This window comes from Chlorocebus sabaeus, chromosome 15 (assembly GCF_047675955.1).
Source record: "Chlorocebus sabaeus isolate Y175 chromosome 15, mChlSab1.0.hap1, whole genome shotgun sequence".
NCBI classification, from domain to species: Eukaryota; Metazoa; Chordata; class Mammalia; order Primates; family Cercopithecidae; genus Chlorocebus; species Chlorocebus sabaeus.
Genome location: NC_132918.1, coordinates 61,965,151 through 61,992,721, shown reverse-complemented (window position 1 = coordinate 61,992,721; position 27,571 = coordinate 61,965,151). Strand labels below are relative to the sequence as shown.

The window sequence follows — 27,571 nt, the reverse complement described above, 5'->3', positions numbered from 1 at the left end:
CTGCAACTAGGTTATGCTGCACTCCCCCACCCCCACCCTCCTTTTTTCTTTATCTTCTTTTAAATGCCTACCGGTTAATACCTATATCAATTTTATTTTCTTTCTCTGGCCTAGGGACCAGCAAAGGATCAGAAAGATTTCAGATGGACCCTGACTTGCAGCAATTCAAGACCTCGGGCAGATAGATAGCATGAAGACCCCTCCCTTTGGCTTCATAAATGGGTGTTCACAACCTCTGGTGATGCCCCTGAACATACAGCCCCACTCTCTACTGTTTGAACTTGGACTTGGGTGGTCACCTGTCTTATTTTCTTTCATGTGGCAAGCTCAAGTGTAGGGGAGAAAATGGGGGACATTGGGGATAGTGGTGGTGAGTGTGACACCAGGAAAAGGTGGGGTGGAAAGGGAAAGGAGAAAAAATTAAAAACAAAACAGTGTTGTGGGGGAGGGGAGCAAAACAGAACTAGGAAGGCTATGGAAAGAGAAAACAAGGAAGAAAATCTCTGAGAAGATGTGGTAACAGGAAGAGTCCCTGAAAACAAAATAGTGCTTCCTTACTTGCTGGAAGAATGTGATTAGTACCAGAAGGACCTCATGGAAACACTGCTGGGCCCCGAAACCAGCCCTCTGCCCTGTGGGCTCCACTGCTTCACTTTGCCCACACAGGGCTGCCTTTGCCCAATTAGAAAATGGAGATAATTAATTAGATTATCGCACCCTTCTTGTTCTAGTCCCTTATATAATGATAATAGCTAAGTTATAGAGTGGTTCCTAAACACTTTACATATAATAACCCATGAAGAAGTGCTATGTGACGAATAGGCCCAGAGCAGTTAAGTCACTTACCCCGAGTCACACAGCCAATAAGTACTAAAGCCAGGAATCCAACCCTGACCATTTGACTTTAGGGTTCCCCCGCTTAACCCCTACACTGTAATTCTGCTTGGTTTAGTTTTAGGAAGAAAATATTTTCTAATGGCTCCTTGCCTCATATCTTCACTTTATGAATGCAGCCTGGTTTACTGGTGCTTCATTCATTCTTTATATAATTTTCTCCTTGGGTGCCTCAAGTTGCCAAGCAAGGTGATTCTCCAGATCTTCTCAAACCTCTGGACATCTTAAGTAGGTAGACCAGGGGACGGCAAGGGAGACAGTGGCATTACCCTTCCCTGAAGCACTAGCTTGCAAGAGATAATTTCAGCATCACCTGAGATGTCTGCGGATGCTCCCACCTGTGGAATGGGATCGAGAAATGGTCCTCTCTCAAGTCTGCCCCAACCCCACCCCCAGCCATCAGCACCTTAATGGCAGTCGCCCTTTCAGCATCCCGGCTCAAATCTTGAGGGATCCTAGTCTCCCAGGCGCTCTCCTGACAGCCCACAACCTTGGTTAGGAGGCGCTGGGAGGGAGGATCGGTGTGCCCCTGATCCCTGGGTTCTGAGGCTGCCAGGGTCGCTTGCAGCTCGGCCGCGTGGAGGTGACCGTGCGGAACTCCGAGGGGGCGCAGGGAGAGCTGGGCGGGCCCACGGCTCCAGCGGCTGCTGTCAGGGGCCGCGAGGCTTTCCCTGAAGATGCAGCGCAGCATATTTTGCACATGAGTTCAGAGGAAGAGGAAGTGTAGCCGGCGGACGCGCGGCGGCGGCGGCGGCGGCGGGGGCGCGTCGGGGCTGGAGCCGGAGCGCGCCGGGCGCTGGGCGCAGCGAGCGAGAGCGCGGCGGCCGCGGGCTCCGGGGAGGGACCGACGCACCGATCAACTGAGGGACAGACATACGAGCACGCGGCGCCGCCGCCCCCGCCTCCACCCACCGGCGCCCTTGTCCTCCCCGCCTCCTCTGTATGGCACAAACTTTCCTCCCGGGACGGAACACGCTGTCTCAGGGAGCCCGCGCCCGCGCCTTCTCCTCCGCCGGTCCCATACGGTAGGTGGGGGCGCGACAGGGCTTGGGGTGTCGACCGGCACAGACGCCTCCGTTTGGCCCTGTGGACCGGGTCCCTGGCGGGTAGTGGGAACCCCGCGTGGCGCCTCCCTGCAAGTTGCTCTGTGCCGGGGCTCCGGAGCTGCCAGAGCAGCCCCCGTTGGCCCGCGTGGGATGGGGACCTGGGCTGATCCACGGGACGCCTGGATCTTGGGCCAACTTTTTGGCGGGGGAGGGCGGGTGTGGGGGAGTCATTCCTGGAGCGATGTAGGGAGAGGCACTCCGGAGCAGCCTGTTGGGGGTCGTGGGCTCTGCAGGCTCAGAAGCGCCTAGGAAGGACGCGGAGGTGGGGGAGCTTCGAGGCTACAGGTGGGTCCAGGACACACTGCTGCTGGGGTCCTCGGAAAAGAACAGGCGGGAGCTGGTCGCGGAGTCCAGGTTTCAGGGGTGCGCGCGGCTGGGGTGGGGCTGGGTGGAGGCGGTGCCTGACTGCCCCTCTGCGTGTGCCCTAGGAGGTGGGTTTGCTCTGGGGACAGAGATGCTGGACCTGTAAGAGCAGACATGCCGCGCGCTTCGAGGAAGCGCCGGAACCACTAGAAGCACAGGGACGCGGGGTGCGGAGAGTCCCCAGCACTGAAAACGGGCATCTCCTCTTCTGTAAGAGATTTTCTTCCCTTGTCTTAACCCACTTCTCTAGACTCAAGGGACGTCAGGATGGATATGGGTCTGGACAAGGAGGAGGTGGTTGTGTATTTCAGGAAGCCCCGTTGTCAGGCACGCGCACCCCAGTCCTAGGCCAGGGCTGGTGCCCTTCACCTCCGGTGTCGCTGCCTTTGGCAGCAAGAACCGCGTGGAGGCCAAGGTTGTAGACCCAGGCGCGCTCCCTACTGTCTCTGTGCCTCTGCGCTTGCCCTCAGCTGCCCTGTGTGGTTGTGGGTGATCCCTTGGGACGCTGGGTGGTGTCAGTGAGTTTCTTTGGGGGCTTAAAACAAACAAACAAGAAGTACTTTTTTAAAAAAAGTCTGACTCAATCTCTGTCAGTGGCCACCCCAGTTTCCAGCAACTCATGTGCTGAAACCCTTGTAGTCGGTACAGCTGTTTCAGGAGCTGGGCGCTCAATTAGACTAGGCATCTTCCAACCCCTGCCGTCGTGTGTCATCTCAGGATAAGTAAGGCCTTGCCAGGAAGGAAGCCGGCTGTAATGTGAGCGACCTCTGGGCCTGTGGGTAGGGCCACTCTGCTCCCCCCTGCCCCCTGCTGCCAGGATTCCTAATTTGTACCTCTGAACAGCTGAATCCCAACGAAGTTCCAGTGACCCCAGATGTCACCAAACCCCACAGAGGGGTTACGAAGCAAGCTGTTTGGGGCTCTTTGGTGCATGTGCGCTAACCTCAGTGAAATCACTCTAACCTCAGGCTGAGCTCTGCATCCTCTTTTGCCTTCAGTGGGGTTTCGGGCCGGCCTGAGTAATTCAAAGCCCCAGAGCTGGCACGTCATCCTCTGGCTACATTTGTATGTCAAGTCACTGGCTTGGTTTTTCTTTGTTTGCTTTTTGGCTGTATGGACTTGGGGCAAATGGAAGTGGAGTGTTGTGCAGTCAGCTAGTAGATTTGGTACAGGAATTGAAAGATAATAAATTGGGAATACAAGTCAGTGAGTTCTCTTTCTCCCTCTTGAGCAGGAATTTTTGGCTTACATTCAAATAATTGCTTTGTCTGTAGGGAAACAAGCAGAAAATCTTTGGCATGAGTGATGTGAGTTCCTGTAAAGCTACTTGTGTTCTTCCAGTCTTCTCTTTTAGCAGAATTGTGGTCCCATGGCTTGGTGGGGCATCGGTGCTTTGCCAGATTTCTAACTTGGTGGACTAAGGAGAGGACACTGTGACTCTATCCCCATCCCATTTTTTAAGATATAGAAAAGTTGCAAGAGCAGTGACCACCTCTATATACATGCCTAGAGTCTAATTCACATTTTGCCATCTTTGCTTAACTACACATCCATCCAGCCATCCCTCTATCCATCCATAAGTCCAGCGGATTGTTTTATGCATTTTAAAGTAAATTACAGATGTTGGTACAGGTCATTCCTAAACATGTTAGTACACATTTTATTATTTAGACTTCAATATGTGTTCATGGTTTCCTTAAGATAAAATTTATATACATGTAGTGAAATGTGCAAATCTGGAGAGTACCATTTGCATAATGTTTTGACAGATGCATGCACCTGTGTAACCCTAGTCCTTATCAAGACAGAGAATATTACTGTCACCCCAGTAAGTGCCTTCATCCTCATTCTCAGTGATTCTCTGCCCTCACCCTCTCAGTGGCAACCGCTGCAGTATCTCATCATAGGTGAGTTTCACTTGTTCTTGAACTTCCTGTAAATGGAATTCTACAGTATTGTGTAAAGCTCACCATGTTTTTGAGATTCATCCATGTTGTATCCATGATTTGGTCTTTTTTTATTGCTGACTTATGTTCTGGAGCATGTCTCCTCCACAGTTTGTTTGTATATTCTGTTAATGGACACATGGATTATTCTAGTTTCTTCCTTACTTCTAGTTTCTTTCTTTCTTTCTTTGGCTATTGTGAACAAAGCTGCTGTGAACATGTGTGTACAGTCTCCTTAGGGACATGTGTTCTCATTTCTCAGGGGTAAACACTTAGTAGTAAATTGCTGGGTCAGAAAGGAGGTATATGGAAGCCTGATAAGAAACTGCCAGACCTTTTCCCAACATGGTTATACCATTTTATACTCTCACCAGCAAAGAATATGAGTATGAGATTCCAGATACTTCAACCCTGTCTTTCCTATCTTAAAGCTAAGAGCTTGGTTTGACTAGTATTCTTCTGGGGCCAGAGGGAACTGAGGCAGTGGGGAACATGTTTTTATAGGTGGAGGGGCCATAGGAAGTCCTGACTCTGCCTATAAATGGGTTTAAGCTTAAATCATTGCAGACAATCAGATGAATATTTTATTTTTAGAGATTTTCAGAGAAGGGAATTCCATAGGGGAATGTACCCTTGGTTGTGAAAGAAGATTGAGTGCTTTCTATAAAAAGAAAAATAACCCCAAGCCCTACAGAATTTTACTAAGCTTCTGCCTAGAGACTCCGGGGGGATTTCTGGTCTGTTGGTATGGTTGATATTAACTTGGTGGAGATTCCCCTTGGATTTCACCGGCTTGGACAGCCGGCTATTAAAAGGGGTTGTGTTTGTTTTGAGGGGCAGGTCAGATTTGGCTTTGTGAAGACTCAGAGAATGACCCTCTTGTGAAAGTGATCTGGCCTCTCCGTGAGAAACGTGGCCTGTCAACACCCCTCTTATTGTCCTGACTGAGAAAATGGGCCTGTGCCCCTCAGGTCCCCTAATAACTTAGTCCCTCTCTGTGGTGACAGCAGCCAAAGCTTGCCCTTGGCTGGTCTAGGAAACAGGAAGTGAATCTTTCCATCTGAGTGGGACCCCAGGAGGAATTTTTTTGCATCTCATCAAGGTGTCCCAGTGCTGACCACGCTTTGCAGGAGTCGGGTGGCAGACAGCTCAGAGTCTTGAGACATTGCACTGTGTTTGGGGACTGTTCCCTCCTCCTTAAAAGCCTAGCGCAGTGCCTGCCAGAGGGTAGGGGCACAGTGAACATGGGCTGAGTGATTTCGTGACTCGTGATACCCGTCTGGGTGATGGCCTCTCTGGAGGTTGACGGTGGGTGTCAAGATTGTCAGGGTCCCAAGATGTATTTTACTAGAGGGCACTTTACCATGGCTTGGAAAACACGTTCAAAGCGTTTGGGCCTAGGAAGATTTCGCTCAGTGTAAACTTTCATTGTATTAGCACTGTTCTCTTTATTACCTATTTTAATATTGTTAATAAAATACTAATAATTACAGCTGCCAATTGCTGAGTGCTTACCCTTTGCCAGGCACTGTTGTACACTTTACACGCATTATCTGAATTTGATCCTCATGAGAGATTAGTACTTACATTATCTTCACTTCAGCCCTGAGGAAACTGAAGCCTGCGAGGTTAACTTTCCCTAAGTTCACATTTTCATTTTTCTAAGACCTTAAGGGAAGAGACTGTGACATTCTGGTTTTTTGAAGGCAAAATCTGTCTACAATCACGGATTTCCAAATACACAAAGGCATAGTATAACAGAAATGTAAACTAGATAATCAGAACAGAGTTACAGGAAATGATACACAGCAATCATTTTCTTTAGTTTGTTGTTGTTGTTGTTTGTTTTCATTTTGTCTTAAGCTTACTGAGTTTGGCACGGCCAGGGGCTTATACTAATTTTGGTGATAATTTAAAATATTATTGGTTGATTGGGATTACAGTTTTATTGAAGGAACAGAAAGATGTTGCCAGCTGCACTGTTCCATACAGTAGCCACTAGTTACATGTGGCTATTTACATTTAAATGTAATGAATTAAAATAAAAGAAAATTTAAAATTCAGTTCTTCAGTCTCACTCACCACATTTCAGGTGGCCCAGAGCCACATGTGGTTAGTAGCTACTGAATTGGTTAGCGCAGACAGTGTTTTCATCATTGCTGAAAGTTCTGTTTGATAGTACTGCTCTGTAGTAAGTGTTTCTTTTTTACCTTTAGGTTTAAGAATTGGTAACACACTTGGCTAGGGTTTATGCTATTTTTCAGTGACAAAGAGATACATTTAGCCAGATGTTGCTTTTTATGTTTACCTTTTAAAGGTGTATATGTGCATGCGTGCATGGGATCTTTCCTCCCATTCACATTCAGGTTTTGACATACATTTGAGTCTCCCTTTTCTCCTGGGCCCCAAAGGGGCTTTCATTATTAGCATTGCATATTTTATCAAGACACTTTCTCATAAAAGATTGGTACAGCAGGCAAGCGATAGCCACTGCTTGAACCCGGCTAATTCCTTGCTCTCCAAATAAGAATTCCATTCAGCTTTTAAATATGCAATTGTGTGACTTACTCCCTACCTGGGCTGAGTTCAGGAGGAAAAATCACTCTCAGTGGGCCAGAACCAAAGAGCTGGAAAATCAGGTCACATTCTGCAGCGATGGCTACCTGCCAGGACTGAGATGGAGGAGACACCATTTGGGGTACTTGAAAGCTTTATTTGGGGTTTTCCTGGATTTGACCTGCCTCCGGGGTGCAGGGAGTGATGGAGAAGGCTGGCAGCTTTGGTGTCCCAGTTACATGGGACAGTGGAGGACTGGTCCTGGGGCTGTCGCCTCTGCTGTGGTGTACGGTACTCCAGAACCAGCCTCACAGAAGAGAGGAAGGCACTCCTCAGGTGTCTGCAAGCAGCCAGTCCAGCCGGAAGCGGGAAATCAGCATAAGCTATGCTTGGCTCAGTTGTTTGATGCCGACAAACTCTTATGCTACTTTAAGATCCCGCACTGGAGGTTTCCACGCTTCTTCAACCAGGAAGCCAGATGCACCTCACTGACAGCTTTCTCTGGCGTTTACACCTGAAATGTCCCATCTTGTGGTTCCATAGGGAGACCTCCTTGAGGGTTAGAATTTATTCTTTATAGGGCCTATCAGTTTTCATGTGTGTGCATGTGTGTGTATATGTATCTGTGTATGTGTGTGTGTGTGTGTATGTATATGTTTGTGTGTGTATGTATATGTTTGTGTGTGTGTATGTGTGTATGTGTATGTATGTGTATGTTTATATGTATTGTGTGCATATGTATGTGGATGTTTGTGGATGTGTGCATGTGTGTGTGTATATGTGTGTATGTATATGTGTGTGCATGTGTGTAAATGTGTATGTGTGTGTATGTGTATGTGTATGTATGTGTGTATGTTTATGTGTATTGTGTATGTATGTGCGTGTTTGTGGATGTGCACGTGTGTGTGTGTGTATGTATGTACGTGTGTGTGTGTGTCTGTGTGTGTGTGTGTGTTTTGAAACTCCCTACTTTGCCTTTTACCCTTTGTCCTGAGGAATCCTTCAACTTTTATGGAATAGCGCTCAAGTTCCTCAGATTTGGGGGAACTGTTGTAATAGATTTTACTTAGAAAGTTGGGTAGGAAGAAGTTTGGTTAATCATAGACTCTGGTTAATGGAACCTGATCATATCATGTATTAGCAAATTTTGGAAATATAAAGCACAAGAAATCAGGTTGTTTGTTTAAACACTTCTTTAATTTAGAGAGGTCTTTTGGGATTTTCCAGTGTCTTATGATACCCTTTTCAGTGTGCCCTTTTCCATGTGGTATAATCATGACTATTGGCCAGAATAGGTCAAAAGGCATCTTCATAATGGGCAACAAGTAATCCTAGTAGAGTAGTAAAATGGTTAATATTTATACGGCTCTTTCCATGTGTCTCAGCTCTTCTGAGCCCTGTTAAATATTAACTCACCGTACCTTATTTAGTCCTCACCCTAGAAGTAGATGTTGCAGTTGTCCCCATTTTACAGATGAGAAAACTGAGGTTAAATGGCTTCCTTGAGGTCACACAGGTAAGAAATAAGGGCACAAGATTTGCACCTAGTCAGTCTGGTTCCAGAGCCTGTATGACCAACCCCTGTACTGTACTGTTAAGCAAGTGAATTTGAGAGCCACACAGGGAATATTCCAAATGCCCTTTACCATCCTGTACCAGATAAGTGTCTTTCCTATTCCCAAAAGATGCTGCTAAGTAGATATTTATTGTGCATCTGTTACGGGCAGGGCATTGGAATAGCTGCTATTGGGGATGAAGAAGACCTGCTTGCTGTCTTCCAGAAATTTACTGTCATGTGGGGAGATGAGGCATTACCAAGAGCTGTGGAGCTCTCCTCTGAACTCAGGATGGTACATCCAGTGGCCCACTGGACACCTCTGCTTGGATGGAGTTAACATGGCTAACTCCTGGCTTCCTCTACCCATCTCAGAAGATGGCCACTCCAGCCTTGCAGGTGCTGGTGACCAACCGTAGAGGTGTCTTGGATGCCCTCTTTTGCTCATCCCCTTTTTCTAAATCATCAATCAATCCCATTTTCTACCTTCAAAACATATACAGAATTTGACCACTGCTCACCCGTCTACTTACTGTCATCTGGACTCTCCGCTCTCATGGTCTGTCATGGCTAGAGTAATTGATGTCTTCCCTCAGCTCAAAACCTTCCAGAGGCTTCCACCTCAGTCAGGGTAAAGCTGAAGTGCTCACGGGCCCGGCCAGGCCTGCGCTCTGTCTCCCAAGCCCTGTCTGACTTCAGCCGGAGGTCCGGTCAACCTCCCGGGGGCGCCACACCCCAGCTTGTTTGCACCTGCCACTGCCTTGCCTAGACCACCCTCCCCCTTATCCCATGGCTCGCTCTGTGGCCTTCTTCATGATTTTGCTTAAACCACACACCTTCTGGGTGTGGCCTTTCTTGATCCCTGTATTTAAAACATTGTACCTCCTCCTGTGATTGCTACCCCTCCCCCCTGCATTATTTTTGTTCTAGTTGGCATACTTTAAAAATGGAATTTCATGTATTATTTTTATGTGTTTGTCTATTGCCTGTTTCTCGGCTTCTGAAGGTAAGGTCCACGAGGGGAGGCTTGTTCTTTTATTGTGTGAATCCCTTTCGTTTTACTTTGGTATCACTAGCATTTAGAACAGGACCTTGCATATAGTAAGTGCTCATTACTTATTTATTGGATGAATCAATGGCCTAAAGTGGCGATCCTGTTAGAGCTCAGCCTTGAAGGAGTGTGACAGTTAATTTTATGTCAGTTTTTCCTAGGCTATGTGCCTAGTTTTTGGCCAAACACCAGGGTAGGTTTTGCTGTGAGTTATTTTTTAGGCATGATGAATTTTGCAATCAGAAGACTTGGAGTAAAGCAGATTACCCTCCATCATGTGGGTGAACCTCATCCATTCAGTTGAGAGCCTTAAGAAAAAATACTGAGATCTACGAGAAGGAATTCTGACTCCAGACCACCTTTGGATTCAAGATTGCAGCATCAACTATTCTCTGGGTTTCCAGCCTTCTGGCCTTCCCTGAAGATTTTAAACTTGCCCCCCAATTTCATGAGCTAATTCCTTATAATAAATACCTCTATTTGTCTCTCTCTATCTGGGTGTACACACATGAACACACGCACACACGCACATACACATACACACGTATCTGACTGGTTCTGTTTCTCTGGAGAACCCTGATTAATACAGAGGATGAGAGGTACAGGAAAGCAATGCCAGGTGGAAGTTCACTGGAGGAAAATGGTGGTGCCTGGAGAGTTCTGAGGGTGTACAAAAGATTGCAGTAGCTTAGCCTGACTTGACTCTAGGGTCAACTGTGAAGGGAAACAATGGGAGGTAAGACTGGAAAGGACGGAGGGTTGAGTGAGATTGAGGCTGAGGACTCTGAGCTGCACAGCGGATGTGATTATGCTGTTTGAGCCACTTGTGTGGTGTAAAATGGTTAAGGTGGGAAAAGCTGGAGATAGGAATTAGATGGATGAGGGGGAGCCAGATTCCAGGAAAGCATTGGTTGCTGTTGAGATGGCAGATTGGTTTGGAGAATAAAGTGGGGGGATGGGTAGCATCCACCAGCTCTTGGTGGGCCAATGTCAGGGTGAGGATGGTGGCGGGAGCAGGCTGATACTGGGGCTTTGGGCCTGGATGTTAGGAGGGCAGTGGTATTACCTAGAGATGAGAAATGCAGGAGGAAGAGCAGGCTTGTTGGGCAAGGTGCTGCATTCTGTGGGGCATATTCTTCCAGAAGTGCTGAGAAAGTCTCAGGTGAAGAGAGAAAGTTCCAGGTGGAAATGTTGAAACAGTTCTTGCAGATGTCTGCCTGGAGCTGGAGAGAAGACAGACAGGCTGGGAAGGAGGCTGGGGAGCTCTTGCCTGGAGCAGGTTAAGTTAGGGCGAGAGAGGGAGTGAGTGCTAAGGGAGAGACAATAGCATGTAAGCAACTTTTTTGAACATACATAATACTATATATTGGTGGTTCCCAAATTCTGGGCTAAGATACCCCAAGGCACTGCAGCAAATGCACAGGGTGGCCAACGGATATTTCACATTTTCGAGGGAAATGCAGCAATACTTAACATCTGTCAGATACCACGCTAAGTACTAGCTTGAGGCACTTCGCAATATCAACATCTGACGGTACCACATTACTCTTGATGATGTCATATCTTTATAAGCTACATTTTGGGTAGTTGCTAAGAAAATCGGTGTGGAAGTGGGAATCAGGGTGGTGGTGTTCAGTGTGGTTCCAAGTTTTGAGAAGTTGCGCAGTGTCCAACAGATGCCCACGTCCCATTAGTGAGTAATTGTGGTTAGTTAAGAATGAAAGAAAAAATATTTCTTCTTTCAGTTTATGTGTGCTATTTTTTTTTTTGAAAGGCTACTGTTGTTAGGCTTTGAATAAGTATTAAGTTGTTTGGACCTAACTACTTAATAAAAGAAACTACTGGATACTTTTTTTTAATCTAGGGCATGCCATTAAAAAATGTGCAGAGGAACTAAGGGCACTGCAAACTGAGAAATCCTCAGAATCTCTGCCATATGTTGTTCTGGGTGTTATATGTTGTATATAGATTGTAAAAGAGTACACACAGGGATAGAAAGATAGGGAGAAAGGGAATGGCATGAGGACTGTGTCAAGAAGTCTATTTATCCAAAAATAAAATATCTGAAGCAAATAAGGTAAAAATGTAAGCACTTGTTAAATCCAGGTGGTGGATCCATAGACATCTCATTTTCTGTACTTTTCCATATGTTTGAAGTGGTTTATAATTAAAATAATTTTGTAAAAGTGAGGCAAGAGGATGGAGGAGGACAGAAATGTAGGAGGTGCCTGTGCTTGCCTGGGAGGATGGCAGAGGAGACTGGGAAGGGGTGTTTGAGGTAGAAAGAGATTCAGGAGATTGAGGGATGTGGAACTAAGCAGATCAGTGTGGCTGAGCTCTGAACTGTGGTCCTCAGTCCTCCATGTGAGGCTGTAGGAGAGATCCTGGGCCCTGTTGATTCCTGGCTATTAGGAGATTGGAGAGGGTTAGGAGTGGGGAAAGACTGGGTTTGTTCCTAGAGCATTGACGCTCAACCCTGGCTGCATGTTAGCATCACTTGGGGGTTTTCAAAATACTCGTGCTCTGGCCCCACCCCTAAATGCCTGAGCATCAGGGCTTTTCACAGCTCTCCAGATGGTTCCAAAGTGCAGTCAAGATTAAGAGCCACTGCCACAGCCCAGAGTTTCTCAAACTGTACTGTGAGTTGAACTTTAAGGAATCACTTATTGCTCAAATACAGATTCTGATTCAGCAGGTCTGGGATGGGGCCTGGGATTCTGCATTTTTAACAAGATCCTGGATGCTGCTGCTGGTCTGAGGTCCACATGTTGAGGAGCAGGTTCTGAGAGGGAGCTATTTTTAGCGAAGGGTGGCTGGAGAGCAGCGGAGCAGAGATGGACTCGGGTTCAGACCCCTCCTAAGATGGACTGAGATGGTGGTAGGTTGTGGGGGTTCGAGGAGTGGGGGGTAAGCAAGTGTTTTCTTCTTATAATGCAAACACCACTCTTATTAGGTGTCTTCTATTGTGTCACAAATTATGCCAAAACTTGGCAGCTGAAGAGTCAGCTCTCAACCACTCCACAATGCCACTTCTCATATAGGAGCAAGACTCTTGACATGAACTGCCTGGATTAATTATCTGTTGATGGGTGGTAAATTGCCCTAAAACCTAGAGGCTTAAAACAACAAACATGCTATCTTGCATCGTTTCTCTGAGTCGGGAATCCAGAAGTGGCTTAACTGAATGCTTCTGACTCAGGATCTCTCATGAGGTTGCAGTGAGGATGTCAGCTGGGCCAAAGGCTGTAGGATCTACTTCCACATGGGTGTTGAGTTAGTGCTGACTGTTGGCAGGAGGCCTCATTGCCCTGCAGTGGAACTTCATCCTGCTGATAGAGTGTCCTCACAACGTGGCAGCTGGCTGCCCCCAGAACGAGAGATCTGGGAGAGCGAGGTAGAACCCCAATGTTTCCTACAGCCTAGTCTGGGAAATCACACTCATTTCCACCATATTCTTCTGGTTACGCCGGTCAGCCCTATTCAGTGTGGGAGGGGACCACACAAGGCTGTGAATATCGGGAGGATCATTGAGGATGATCCTGGAGGCTGGCTGTGATATCCATGGTCTTTTCTTTTTTTCTTTTCTTTTTTTTTTTTGAGACAAAGTCTCCCTCTGTTGCCCAGGCTGGGCAGTAGTGTGCAGTGGCACAGTCATGCAGTGGTGAGATCATGGCTCACTGCAGCCTCAACCTCCTAGGTTCAAGCAGTGTTCCCTCTTCAGCCTCCCAAGTAGCTGGGACCACAGGCACATGCCACCATGTCTAGCTAATTTCTTCTTAAAATTGTTTTGTAGAGACAGAGTCTTGCCATGTTCCCCAGGCTAGTCTTGAACTCCCGGGCTCAAGTGATGCACCTGCCTCAGCCTCCCAAAGTGCCCCTGATTGTTTTCACCCATGCAAATAATGCATGCTCAACAAAGAAAACTTGCAAATGTAGCCCATAGTGTCATGACCCTGAAAAAAGTTCTGCTAACAGGTGGTTTATGAACTGCCAGTTTTTCAAAAATAAGGATTTTATAAACAAATACACAAGCACTTTTAAAAAGCGATACCATACATTAACACGGTTTGATATAGACTGTTCTTTACACTTGACATTGGATCAGGAACACTTTCAACGGGTACATTTTAGAGTTTCTTAGACTCTGTTGCAGGACAGCAAAAAATCTGACACCATCTGAATACTCTACTGAATTTTTAAGTTTAATTTATATTTCTGGATCTAGAGAGATGTCGTTATCATGTAAAGACTTCTTAATTTGGATGATCAGTTCTTACTTTGGATGACTGAATGAAGTAATAAACATGCTTGTGTCTTCAAATACAGAATTTGAGTGTAGAAATAAAAAATGGAGTTGCCAGCTGATCCAACATCATTGCATATAATTGCCCCATCTCTGGTTGCTTGTCACTAGCTGTTGGCATTTGTTAAAATTAGCTTTACAGGCTGCCTTAGATTAGCAGCAAGTGTGGCAAATGAGGGCTTACTCTTAATGAAACTAATTTGTATTTGAAAATATAACTACATTTATTGCCCCCATTATTTAAATGTGTGCATGCTAGTTGATAGTAAAAATGAACTTTTAAACTAAGGCTTTTCTACATTGTAGCCGAAAAATAATCTTTTAAGAAGGTGATCCTTTTGAAGTGGTTTTCCAGTGTTTTTATGGGCATCGTGGGAAGCATTTCAGAAACAAATTAGGATACTTTTAAAATAATAATGTAAACATTTTAGCATTTAAAATGACACAGGACATTGTGCCCCATTGCTGGTCAGCTTCTTCTGGAGCCAAGTATTTGGCGATGTGCTGTGTTTGTGTGTGTGTGCGTGTGTGTGTTTTGTTACAGATAAGTCTTGCTCTGTCACTCAGGCTGCAGTGAGGTAGTGCGATCACAATTCACTGCAGCCTCGCAATCCTGGGTTCAAAAGACCCTCTTACCTCAGCCTCCCAAGTTGCTGGGACAACAGGTGCACACCACCACAACCATCTCCATGTTTTATATAACAGTGATTTGTTCAGAATGCTCCCGCATTCTGCCCAGACTTCTGGAACAGTCAGCTACACTGCACCATGGGTATCTCGTCATCGTCTCTGTGATCTCCCTGAAGGCAGGGCCTAGCCTTCCCAGTTTTAGTGTTTCCTAACCAAGTGCCTGACTCAAAGCAGACCTTAATAAATGTGAGTTGAATGAATGGATGGATGAATGAATTTGGAACATAAGCTCCCTCTCTCATGGAACTAATAGCTCCTGTAAGAAGCTGGTCCACCGTATACCAAAGAGACATCCCACTTAAGGTTTGATTCAGCCCAAATTTTTTCCAGAACATCACCATTCAAGGGATCTTTGCTTCCAGATCATTTGCAATGTCTACCATCCTCTTCTTGCAGTTTGGGTCTCAGAACCTTCTTCTGATTTCTTTATTTTCCTCTTTAGAAAGCATCTAGTTCCTAATTACCTTTACCAATTTCTGCTGGGGAACTGTATGTGTGTTTTGATTATTTCCCCACTGTTTCACCATAGGAATGGGGAAAGGCCTCCTCCGTTTCCTCTACCTTTGAAGACTTCTAGGAAAGTTTTTCTTGGTACCTTGATGCTCGGGAGACCCATACACATAGTTTCAGGGATGTCTGCTGAGAAGACAAAAATATAAAAAGAGAAACAAATGCCTGAACAACTGTCAATCAAAGCTGATCCAACAATGAACTCACACATAAAATAGGTAATCTGATTGACATTATGTGTCAATATGAGGTGAGCATAGGAATTTGGAAGGGTGGAGCTGTGGGAGCAGAGTGGAGCATACATGAAGTACTAGGGGAGTCTCAGTAGACACAGGTGACTTTTAGCATGTGTTTTTTACAAAAACAAGCAACAACCAGAGAAAAAGTCAGTGAATAGCACCGTTGGGCATGATTCCACCTGGTGAGCTGATGCCCCAGTTGAGCAGGGGCTAGCTGATCTTTGAGAGGTCTCACTTTCCATACACCTGTCATGGGGGCAGTATCTGGACATCCTGTGTGTTTAAAGGAAAGCATTTTTTCATTAACAGGGCCCCTGCACTTACCATATAACCCAACAACCCCACTCTCAGGTATTTACCCTAGAGAACTGAAAACTTATGTCCATTTAAAAACTTCTATGCAAATGTTTATAGCCACTTTATTCATAATCAGCCAGTGCCAGAAACAACCCAAATGCCCTTCAAAGGGTGAATGGCTGAAACAGGGGCCCTAAAAGCAGGCCAACTTCAGCAGGTGCCAAGGAAGTGGCAGGCCATGGTCGTTTTGAGCAGACTTGGTGTATAAGTGGTTATGGTATAAATGAACCACTCCAAAACTTAGAGGCTTAAAACAACAGTAGCTTCTTTTGCTCAGGAATCTGCAGCTTTGGCAGGGCTTGACGAAACAGCTTGTCTTTGCTTAACATGGCATCAGCAGCTTGACTGAGGCAGAAGATCCACTTCCAACATGGCTTGCTGGCAAGATGGCCAGCAAGTTGGTCCTGGCTGTTGGTTCCTCTCCACATGGGCCCCTCTTTGGGGTTACTTGAGCTTCCTCATGGCATGGTGGCTGGATTCCAAGAGCAGGCACCACAAGAGTCAGCAAGCAAATGTTCTCAAGTTTCTTAAGGCTGGGTCCAGAAACTGGAACTGTGTTAAATTCCATCAGATTCTATTGGTCAAGCCGTCGTGGAGCCCAGACTCAGAGTAATTGACATAGACCTCACCTCTCAATAGGCTCAATAGGAGGAATGTCAGTGGATTTTGGAGCCACATTTAAAAACCATCCTACTTACCATTTACCTTCTACCTCACTAGAGACTTTGACCCATGTGAGAGATGTCCTTCCACCGAGACACTCCCTGAATGTCTGTGTGAGGGAATGTGCAGCACATCCGTGTCTTCTGTCTGCATCTGGCAGTACTATTCCTTAGACCCTTTCCCCTGCCTTCCCTCCCACTGCCCTCAAAAGCAACATACCCATCTTTTGCCTCCATCCTCTTGCAGGATTCTAATGTGATCATGGTTTGGGAATGTCACATGGTAAACAGTGTAGCCTAGAAAACTCTGCAATAGTGTGCAAGTCACTGTACAGCTTATTTTTCCTACTTTTTGTAAGCTAGATTTTTCTGACTTGTTTTGAGCATACTATAGACATTTTTGGAATGATGTAAAAGTCTTTCCTATTTTGACAGGGGTGGGCGTTGGTGGAGAGAAACAAAATCCAGGGAGAAACAAAAGGAATGCAGGTGTGGTAGCAGGGAGCAGGGTAGCTGCCTCTACACAAGAGTAGGAGGAACTAATTCACGCTAGGGTTTTGATGGCCAGCAACTACTTCCTGTGTCTGCCTTTCCAAAGAGGGCTGTGCTTTAGAAACAGTTGCTTAAACTAGGGTTGCACGCATTCCAGAGAAATCAGTCTCTAAAATTTGAGATTCAAGCATTCAATGATATTACAGTTTTGGTGCTGGCTGGTATTTATTAAAATAAAAACTTGATACAAATTAAATGTAACAGAGTTTGAATGAGCAAAGAAAAATTCGTAAATCGGGCAGCCTCAGAACGAGAACAGGTTCAGTGACCTGCCTGAAACACATCCTGGCTGTGTTTTGTGTACAGAAAAGAGAAGTGAGGTACAGAGACAGCTGGCTTGGCTTCTCTGCCTGTGATTGACTGCATCTCTGCTGCTGTGATTGGCTGAGACTCAGCTATCTGTTACAGAAGTATACATCCTAAGTTAGGCTTTCACTTAGTTTACCTACTAAACTAAGTTGCAGTTCCTTATGTAATGACTCAAGTGTGGAGGCATCCGCAAGCCAAATTTGGTTGAATTTAACATACTGTTTAGCTTTTCTGTGTCTGATCACATGGATAATTTGCCCAGAGCCCCTTTATGTCCTGTGATACCAAGCACAACGCCCTTTGAGATGAGCTGGGGCAGAAGCCTCAAGGGTGGGACAGTCTGATTGAAACTTTAAACTCAAAGTTGTGAATCACAAGAGTTTTCTAATGCTTCTTGGTACTCTCCTGATCCCTACCCCAACCCTTTCCAAATCTTTCTTCTCATCCTGGTAAACTTCTCCTTTCTACTATCAAGGAAACTGTCCTTTATCAAATAAATTAAATATAAATTAAAAATTATAGACAAAATAAAATCATACTAAAGTGGTAGTGGCTACCAGGAGCTTAGCTTGTTGTCCTTCCCATGGAGATATTTGTCATTTCAAAGGAGATACTTAGGAAAGGTAATTCTGATTCAAAAGAATGAACCTCTAATATGAGAATTTACATAATAAGGTAGCAAAAGTGGGAGGATTTTTGAGGAACAGGTTCCTTCTTGGAGGTATTCAAACACCCTGCCTTCCAGAGCAAGGCAGGTCTGCCTGAGTCTGAGGGGTGTGGGCATGAGTGCCTTCCCTTGCTTGCTAGCCTATTCACTCCTCACTCAGCCTTGCTCCCGTCAAGGTCTCCAGCAGGGCTCAGTATGGAGAAACTGCTGCCACCCTTTAGAACCTGCCGCCAGCCTGATAGAAGGGTCCTTTCTCCTCCTCAGGACTCTGTAGTGTATACACAAGTGGCTTTATTGGATAAGCTAGCATCAGATGAACATGCCCACTGTAAATGTTGCTTCAGTTTTTAATTAGAAGAATTGAGACCCAGTACGTAGATGATTTTGTGTTTTGCCTTTATTTCATCCTAACATTATTGTTGGAGATGTATCTGTGCATTTGTAAGGTCACAAATTTATTATTTTTTAACCTTTTAGTATAACTATGGGAAAGCACACAAAGCAATACAGAGACTGCTCAGTTGCCCAGTAAATCGTCACAAACTGAGCACACTGGTATAACTGACACCCAGATCAAGAGACAGCAACGCTGGTACCCTAGAAGCCCCCTCATCCTCTATGCAGTCACTGTTCTTCCAAGGGTAACCGGCACCCCACCTTCTAACACTGGAGATGAGTGTTGCCTGTTTTGGAACTCTGTATAACAGGAGTAAGAAAGAATGTACTTTTTGTGTCTGGCTGCCCCCACCCCCACTCCTTTTTGATTTTTGAGATTCTTTGATGTAGTGTATAATCCTAGTTTCCATGTTTTCGTTGCTTTATAATATTTCATTGTGTAAGTATACCACAATGTATTTATCTCTTCCCCTGGAAGGTGTTTGGGCAGTTTCCAGGATGGGGCTGGTATGAGTAATGCTACTGTTAGCATTCTCATACGTGTCTTTTGATGCCCATGTGTGCACATTTCTGTTGGTATATACCCAGGAGAGGAATTTCTGGGTCACAGGATAGGCATACATTCAGCTTTCCAACATATTGTCAGTTTTCCAAGGTGGTTGTACCAATTCACACGCTCTCCATCAGTGCAGGGGAATTTCATTTGCTTCTTGTCCTTGCCAACACTTGGTATTATCAATTTTTTAAATGTCGAGCTATTCTGGTAGATGCCTGTTAAATCTCACTGTGGTCTTCCCTTCATTTCCCTGATGAGTCATGAAGTTGAGCTTCTTCTCGTGTTCCTTGGCCATTTGCATATCCTCATGGGTGTTTGTTGGGGCATTCCACCTGTTTGCTGTTGGGTAGTGTGGCTTTTCCTTATCAATTTGTCAGGCGCTCTTTGATTCATGATGGATGTGAGTCCTTTGTCGCATGAATGCATTAGTGTGCAGGAGCCAACACACACTGGCTTTTGAGAGCTGATTTTAGCATCTCTTCCCGACTCTGTCTTCCGTGGCATCATGTTTGGCAGCTTGAAATCTGCCGTGGTGGGTGTGTTTATACCATAGAAATAGGCAAACTACAAATCGGGGTTTCCTCTCTTTCTTGGAGAGCTGGTTTACCAGTTCACCACTTGACAAGTGTATTGCAAATAGCTTATTTCAGTCTCTGGATTGCCTTTTCACTCTTTAATGTGCGTTTTGAGGAACAGAAGTTTTAAATCTTAATATAGCCTACATTATCAAAATTTTCTTTTGTCGTTAGAGCTTTTTGTGTCGTGTTTAAGAAATCTTTGCCTCCACCCCCATATTTATTTATATGGCTAGCTAATCATAATCAATTTTGCTTAACTTCCCCCCTACTGAAGCAGCACGGCCACGTACAGTTATAAAGATTGTTCCCAAGGGGGGATGCAGGGGCTTAGATCCAGACTTTGCTGTGCTCAGTAAGACATGGCTGAGACAGGGTTGCATTCCTTAGAGGAGGGGGCACCTTTTTCGAATTCTCACAAAGGCACCATATGGGCTAGTGGTGGGCCCAGATCTCTGACACCCTAAACCCCACACTGCCTCTCCAACCTGCCAAACTGCGCTGCCTGCTCTTTCCCTTCAGATGGGGCAGCTTCCTGCCTCCATGCCTTTGCTCTTGCTGTGCCTCCATCTCTACGTCATCACATTTGGAGTCTGTCCAGCAAAGCCCATCTCAGATACCCAATCCAGGCCCCTGCCATTTTCCCATCTTGTTATAGCGTGAATGTCCTCCCTCTTGTAGTAGGCTAACCTCCTTGAGGGCAAAGACCACATTGTTTGAATCGCTGATAATGCTTTGCCCATAGTAGGCATGAGTAAATCTGCATGAATGAGTGACTTGGCCAGCCTTTGGGCTCTTCGCAGAGAGTAATAGTGCACATCTCGACGGGTTACCTCTTCCAAACACTTAGAAGCTTCCTTGTCCATTTCTTTTCTGCTTTGTCCCAGTGGATGCCAGCTGGCTTGCTTTTCAGCAGTTAAATATGCAACCCTTTACATATCAGCTGTTTCATCTGCAGAACTACAGAGTATTTTACAAGTAATCACTTCATGCAGATTGCACATAAATCATGTCTGCTCTGGCCCTTTGGATACTAATGTTCCCTTATTAAGGCATAAGTAAGCCTTCCTGTTCTCATCCATTCTTTCAGACTTTTTTAAATTACTGAAAAGTAGAGCCTAGTTGTCGCTACACCACCTCCTTCCATTCCACCCACCCGATGCCCTCGTTGCTTTTTTGAGGTTCAGTTTGTTTTTCTGGAGCTTGCCAAATTGCCTTAGGAAGCTAGGCACCTTGTAAATGAATTAAGCAAAAGGAAATTCTTATCTCTAAAAGGAAGTGGTCACTGTGTTTCTGTGTGTGATGTTCTTGGCTGGTTAATATTTTTGTGAAATATGTTCTGATGGCAGCAGTGGTACCCCAGAGAGGAGGGAAGCATCCGTTATGCTTTGTACACAAAAGCAAAATCTCTTCTGCTGAAGTTGGAGGAGTGGATGAAAAGCTATTTCATGAAAGTCATTCTGCCCAAACAAACAGAGAGCCTTCATTGTTTTTCATCCCATGGAAGATTGGAAGCTCAGCTCACCTTAATGTGCCCATTACTTTAACGTTTCTTTATTTTCTTTTCAAACTGGAACTACAGATTTTTGCTCTAATACACGTGGATTTCTGCTTCCAATTGCTCTATCCCTGCTATTAGTGTTCAGTCAGTTTTCATTTTGGTCTAAAATGACTCTCTAAGAGCTTGGAAGCATACTATTATTTCCTGCAGTTTGGTCTAAAAATGAAGAAAAAGGGGACTTTCAGACAAGGCCCATAAAAATACCACCATCTACTTTTAGAGATGTTTTATGAATATAAATTTCCTGTCTAAATAATTACTGTTGAGGGTAGAAAGGACTTGGAGTTTCGAAATTGTAACAACAACTTATTCTGTCTTAGCAACCAGAGTGAAGGTGACATGTCTCTTGTTTTTTATAGATGGGCTGACACTATAATGCACTGTATTGCTTTTTAGATCCCATTTTTTATTCATGGATACAGATTATAGTGGAACTGAGGCAGTGGGAGGTATTATTTTCCTCAGATGGGGAAAAAAAGGTATAAAACAGGTATGCATTTGGTGTCATTTTAAAAAATCTCAGGACGGCTGGTAATAGTATCTTAGCAAAAGGGGAAGCCAGCCTGGGTACTGAGCACAGTCGTCTGTGTTCAGGTCCTATATTAAATTATACCCTCAGTTTCGTAAAGGCTGAGGTCTGTCATGTATTCTTCAGGAAAATTATGGCGTCTTTTATACTAGGGTGTTTAAAGACAAAATCTCAGGAAAAAATCACCTCCCCGCCTTTTTCCTTTGGCCAGCAGCTGCTGAAATGGGTTGCGGATTGAACAAGTTAGAGAAACGTGACGAAAAACGGCCTGGGAATATTTATTCAACTTTGAAGAGGCCTCAGGTGGAAACCAAGATAGATGTGTCTTATGAATACCGCTTCCTGGAGTTCACAACTCTGAGTGCCGGTGAGTACACGGGCTGTGCATAGACACGGGCAGGTGGGGTCTCCAGCAGGGGCCTACGGGGGATGGGGGTGCTGTTGGGAGAGCTGGATGGGGTAGGGGCTGTGAAGAAATGAAAAGGGCAGGCCTGTCTCAAGGGGGCAGCTTACAGAGATCCAGAGTTTTATGTGAAATCTCTCACTTTTTAAAAAATAGTGGCTGGGCGCGGTGGCTCATGCCTATGATCCCTGCACTTTGGGAGGCCAAGGCAGGTGGATTACCTGAGGTCAGGAGTTCAAGACCAGCCTGACCAACATAGTGAAACCCCATCTCTACTAAAAATACAAACAATTAGCCAGGCGTGGTGGCGGGTGCCTGTAATCCCAGCTATTCAGGTGGTTGAGGCAGGAGAATTGCTTGAACCCAGGAGGCGGAGGTTGCAGTGAGCCGAGATCGTGTCACTACATTCCAGCCTGGGAGACAGAGCGAGACTCTGTCTCAAAAAAAAAAAAAAAAAAAAAAAGGCAACTAATTACAATTTTAACAAATGAAAATCATGTGTGAGCCAAGCAATACATATGGATGGGCTGAATTTGGCCCATGAGCCAACCAGTTTGCAGACTGTTTCATAGCAAGCCCCGTGAAGAAGGAAGGTTTGCCGTCTCTCCTCGTATGAAACTTCCTGTCCACCCAAATTCACCTGCCTGTTGTCTGCCATCTCGCAAGAGGACTCATCCCTCTGGGCTTGGCTTTGCCTTGGCTGAGCCAGAGGGAGTTGGGTCACCTACCATGCGAGTGTCCAAGGACTGAGGAAGCAGGGAATAGCCCATGAAGACTGGGAAGGGATGGTCAGCATCAGCATCAGAGCATTTGCTGAACACCTGCTGTGTGCAGAGTGTTGGGCCAGTGTTGAGGGGGGAAGTTGTGAGGCATGTCCTGGCATCTTGCAGTGTTCTGTCTGATGGGAGACAGCAGACTCATACAAATGAAAAAACAAAAAGAATTCCACAGGTTTTAATAGTGAGTTGGAAAACACTGAAGACATGTTTTTGGAAGAGGAAGAAAATGCTCTTCTTTTTGGGTCCCAGGAGTTTGAGAGCAAAAACTGGGCACTATGTAACGAAGTCATCTGAACACATTATCTCCCTGGGCTTCTGGGTATACTTTAAGCTTCTATGATTGGAAAGGAGAATGAGTGGAAAAAGCCCTCAAGTTCATGGATTTGAGTCCTGGCTCTGCTTCAGAGTAACTGGGTAAATCACTGAGCTTCCCAGTCCTGTAGTGTCCTCATCCATAAAAGGAACACGGGTGTCCACTTCATGGGGCAGTTGTGAAGATTAGAAAGGTAGATATGTGTGAAGCTCGTAGCACGATGTCTGGCATGCAGTAGGGTCTGCAAGTGTTCTCTTCCTCCCCTCCTCCCCGACTACTCTCTGCTGTGACTATCTCCATACTGAGGCTCCAATTGCTTCTTGAGCTCTGAGAAAGGACAGCTGAGTGTCTCTGCAGGGACATGCTGTGCATCCCCTGCAACAAGTCACCACAACTGAAGCCAGCATCTTCCTTTTCAGATTGCTTCCTTCCAGTGCCCTTGATGAGTCAGTCATACCACCACCATCCTCTTAAATGTGCAGATACCTATGACCATGGTTTCCCCCTGCGTGTAGTTGCCATTCCTTCGCCCAAGCCTATTAAAACCATGTCTGTAAATGCCTCTAATATAGCTAATGTAATACACAATTATTTGGAGCATTTGGTCATGCATTTGGTCCTCCATTTATTTGTTCAGTGAATATTTAAGGGCCTACAATGTGCTGGGCATTGTGGGAGGATTAGGGAAAAACAGAAGCATGTCTAGGAGAAAAGATTGGAAGGAAATATTTAAGTATTAGGATGCTGAGATGATGGGGGAATTCTTTTTTCTCCCTTTTGCAGTTGTGTTTTTTTTTTTCATCGTGGTTATATGTCTTTAATTATGACGAAGAGTAGCTTTGCTCCCAAGAACCTTCACAAACACATGAAGTTTCCATGCAGTGCTTTGTCCCCCAACTGCTTCGTAGCTGGTCTCTGAATGATTTCCCTGACCTCCTTATTTGTTTGTTTCCCTGAGCTTCAGCTGCAGCATCCACACTGCTTTTGTGCATTGTGCTGTCCTTGATGGAATTATCTTTTGTTTTCTGATTATGAAATAAACATACACCCATTATAATGAGCTAGGACAACACTGGCGGATATCCCACATGGCCTCCCTGCTCCTGCCCTCGTCCTCCTACAGATCCTGCCAGAGCTCTCCTTTGGCTGTCGCCACACCAAGAGTGGCACAGCTCCCCTTGACCGCATTCTCCCACTGCTTGTCTTTGGTGTTCCGCTGCTTTTGCTTTGCTCTTTCGTGAACCTGCCAGTCCTTCTCCGGGCTTTTGCACTGCCTGTTCCTCTGCCTGGAAGTCCTCCCCCAGGATCCCCTTGCTCATCTTCAGAGAGAACAGGGTCCTTCTCTCTGAAACTTTCTTTGACCACCTCTTTAAAATTTCTACCTTCTTCCCAATTCCCCATGTCTTTCCCCTCTTGATTTTCTCCATAGCACTTCTTACCATGTAACCTGGAATATATCTTGCTTATTGCTATTTATTTCCTCTTTGTTGTCTGCCTTCCTTCATTAGAAGATAGAATCCCTTCCCACGAGTGCAGGGATTTTCTCTCTTATTCTCTGCTGCTCCCTCAGTGCTTAGGACAGTGCCTGGCACTTAATAGATAATCAGCAAATAATTGCTGAAAGAATACTCACCGTATGTTTTTGAATCCTGCTTTTATGCGACTTAATATTGTACAGTGAGGTGTGCACCTGTCATGCCTATGCTCGGAAAGTATGATTTAATGGCTATATATGATTTAATCACTCAGTATACCATAATTTATTTTGCAGTCCTCTTTTATTGGACATTTAAGTTATTTTGGGCTTTGGGCTATTACAAATAATGTTGTGATAAGCAATGTTGTCCATAAATCTTTGTACACATTTCTGACTATTTCCTCAGGAATTACTGAATTGAGGGATGCGAATGTCGGCACTCCTGATAAATTGCCCAGTTGCCCTGTAGATAGGACCTGCTTGTGTAAAACACACATCTGATTCTGCACAACTCTTTAGGGTGTTTCCCTGGATGGATGAAGTTGAGATTCAAGCCAGAGCTCAGGGCTTTCTGTAGCTTGGTCCTGCCCTTCGTAGATCCTCTCCCTATTGTTCCCTGGAGGATGGTGTGTCACGGCATTGCCTGCTGCCCCCGCCCAGGACCCTCTTTTCTCTGCTTCTCTGATTCAGTGCAGGCAGCCCTTTCTGCACAGGCCCCCACCTCTTACTGCTTGCTAGGACCCCACCCACCTGGATTTGTTCCTTCTTGACAACCATTCTATCAGAATTACTCTCTTGTGCACGCCTGTAGTTTGTCAATACCGTTCTTTTGACACTTTGATTACATCATATATTAAACCTATTTGTGCTTCCCTGGGGGCAAGGACCAAGCCTTGTTTATTTTTCTATTTGTCTTCCTTGTTCAGCTTTCTAGCTGAGATGAGCCTGTCCTGAATAGCTGGGTCCTAGTAAACCTAGAACTAAATGCTGACTTGTTTCCCTGGCGGTCTCTCATGTTTTTCTTCCAGGAGTTCTAATGAGATTATTCTTTATTCTCCAGAATGGAGCTGACATTTGTTGAGTGCTACTATGAGCCCAGTCCTGTGATAGGACATTACGTCTTGATCTCATTTTTCTTTCTTTCTTTCTTTTTTTTTTCGAGATGGAGTCTCGCTGTGTCACCCAGGCTGGAGTGCAGTGGTGTGACCTCGGCTCACTGCAACCTCTGCCTTTCAGGTGCAAGCAATTCTCATGCCTCAGCCTCTTGAGTATCTGGGATTCCAAGCATGCACCACTACACATGACTAATTTTGGTATTTTTAGTAGAAACGGGGTTTCACCATGTTGACCAGGCTGGTCTCAAACTCCTGACCTCAAGTGGTCCACCCACCTCGGCCTCCCAAAGTGCTGGGATTACAGGCATGAGCCACTGCACTAGCCTGATCTCATGTTTCTGAAATTTTTCAGCTTTATCAAAGTATAAATGAAATAAACTACATTGCACATATTTAAAGTGTTCAAACCCATAAAACCCTCACCACATCAAGATGCAGAACATTTCCATTGCCCCAGAAGTTTCCTCATGCCCCTTTGTTATCCCTCCAACCCCAGACAACCACTAATCTCCTCTCCATCACTGATTTTTTTTTTTTTTTTTTTTGAGATGAAGTCTCTGTTGCCCAGGCTGGAGTGTGGTGGCACAATCTCGGCTCACTGCAATCTTCACCTCCTGGGTTCAAAGGATTCTTATGTCTCAGCCTCCCGAGTAGTTGGGATTACAGGTGCCTGCCACCACGCCCAATTTTTTTTTTTATTTTTAGTAGAGACGGGCTTTTACCATGTTGGCCAGGCTGGTCTTGAACTCCTAACCTCAAGTGATCTGCCTGCCTCAGTTTCCCAAAGTGCTGGGATTACAGGTGTGAGCCACCTCGCCCGGCCTCCATCACTGAGTTTATTTCCCACAATGTTATATAAATGGAATCAAATAGTATGTACTCTTTTTCAAAACCTAGCTCTTTTTATTCACTCAGCTTACTCATTTAAGATTTATTTCTGTTGTTTGGTGTGTTTTCTGTTTTACTGCTGAGTAGTACTCTGTTGTTTGCTTGTACCACAGTTAATTTTTCCATTCACCTGTTGACAAACATTTCCAGGTTTTGGCTATCACAGGTTAGGTTGCTGTGAACATTTGTCTTTGTGTGGCTTCTTATGTCGTTTTATGTTTGCAGTAACCCACTAAGGTAGGTGGATAAACTCATTTCTTTTTGCAGACGAAGAAATGAATGCTCAGTGAGGTTAAGTAACTTGCCCAAAGAGGTAGGAAGTGGCAGGGGCAAGAATTCGAATATAGAATTCTGGAATCTTGGGCATCAAAGCTCTTGTGATGCCAGACTGCAAGATGCTACACAAATAGGCATTAACACCAACTGGAATGTTGTTGTTAGAAAGCTTATTATCATGTAGAATGGTATAAGATGATTCCTCCCCCATAAGATTTTAACCCCAGAAGATTTTTGAATGACACTCTATACACTTATTTTTCATGGAGAAGATGACTATTTGACTCTTAGGCAAATACAAGTCAGGGAAAGGGTATCGGCCCACGTCCACCTGATGGCTTAGGTAGGAAGGGTGCCGCCATGTGCATTTCCAAAAAAGTCGGGATCAGCTGGGCGCGGTAGCTCATGCCTGTAATCTCAACACTTTGGAAGGTCGAGGCAGGTGGATCACCTGAGGTCAGGGGTTCAAGAACAGCCTGACCAACATGGAGAAACCCCGTTTCTACTAAAAATACAAAATTAGCCAGACGTGGTGGCACATGCCTATAATCCCAGCTGCTCAGGAGGCTGAGGCAGAATTGCTTGAACCTGGAAGGTGGAGGTTGTGGGAGCCGAGATCACACCATTGCACTCCAGCCTGGGCAACAAGAGTGACACTCCATCTCAAAAAGAAAAAAAAAAAAAAGTCAGGATCACAGTTAACACTGTTGAGTTTGTCCCTTACTTAGAGCCCAGTGCTGTTGTTGAAGATATTGGAACATGCAGCCCCACTTGTGGGGTTGGCAGAGGCAAAAAAGCAGCAGGAATCTTACAGTGAAGCACATAAGCTGCCAAAAATCTCAATTCTGGGTGATTTGATTGGGTCTTAAATTTTCAATTAACTCTGGTCACCGAGGGATGAACCTGCCCTTTGATGGGTTTCATCACAGACGGAGGCCCATAA

General features: G+C 45.3%; 1 protein-coding gene across 4 annotated transcripts in view; it reads left to right on the top strand.

The window, feature by feature from the left end:
* The first annotated feature begins 1,643 nt into the window (after positions 1–1,643).
* The window catches only part of RFTN1 (raftlin, lipid raft linker 1), a 202,439-nt gene continuing 176,511 nt past the window's right edge, over positions 1,644–27,571 (top strand). The window contains exons 1-2 of one of the 4 annotated variants that reach the window (XM_038002915.2): positions 1,644–1,919; positions 21,589–21,744. In XM_038002915.2, the coding sequence (XP_037858843.1) occupies positions 21,600–21,744 (145 nt within the window). In that variant the 5' untranslated portion in view covers positions 1,644–1,919; positions 21,589–21,599. Of the gene's footprint in view, positions 1,920–2,263; positions 2,286–2,553; positions 2,574–21,588; positions 21,745–27,571 lie in introns of those variants that run through there. The other 3 variants (XM_038002914.2, XM_038002912.2, XM_038002916.2) reach the window with 3 other exon arrangements.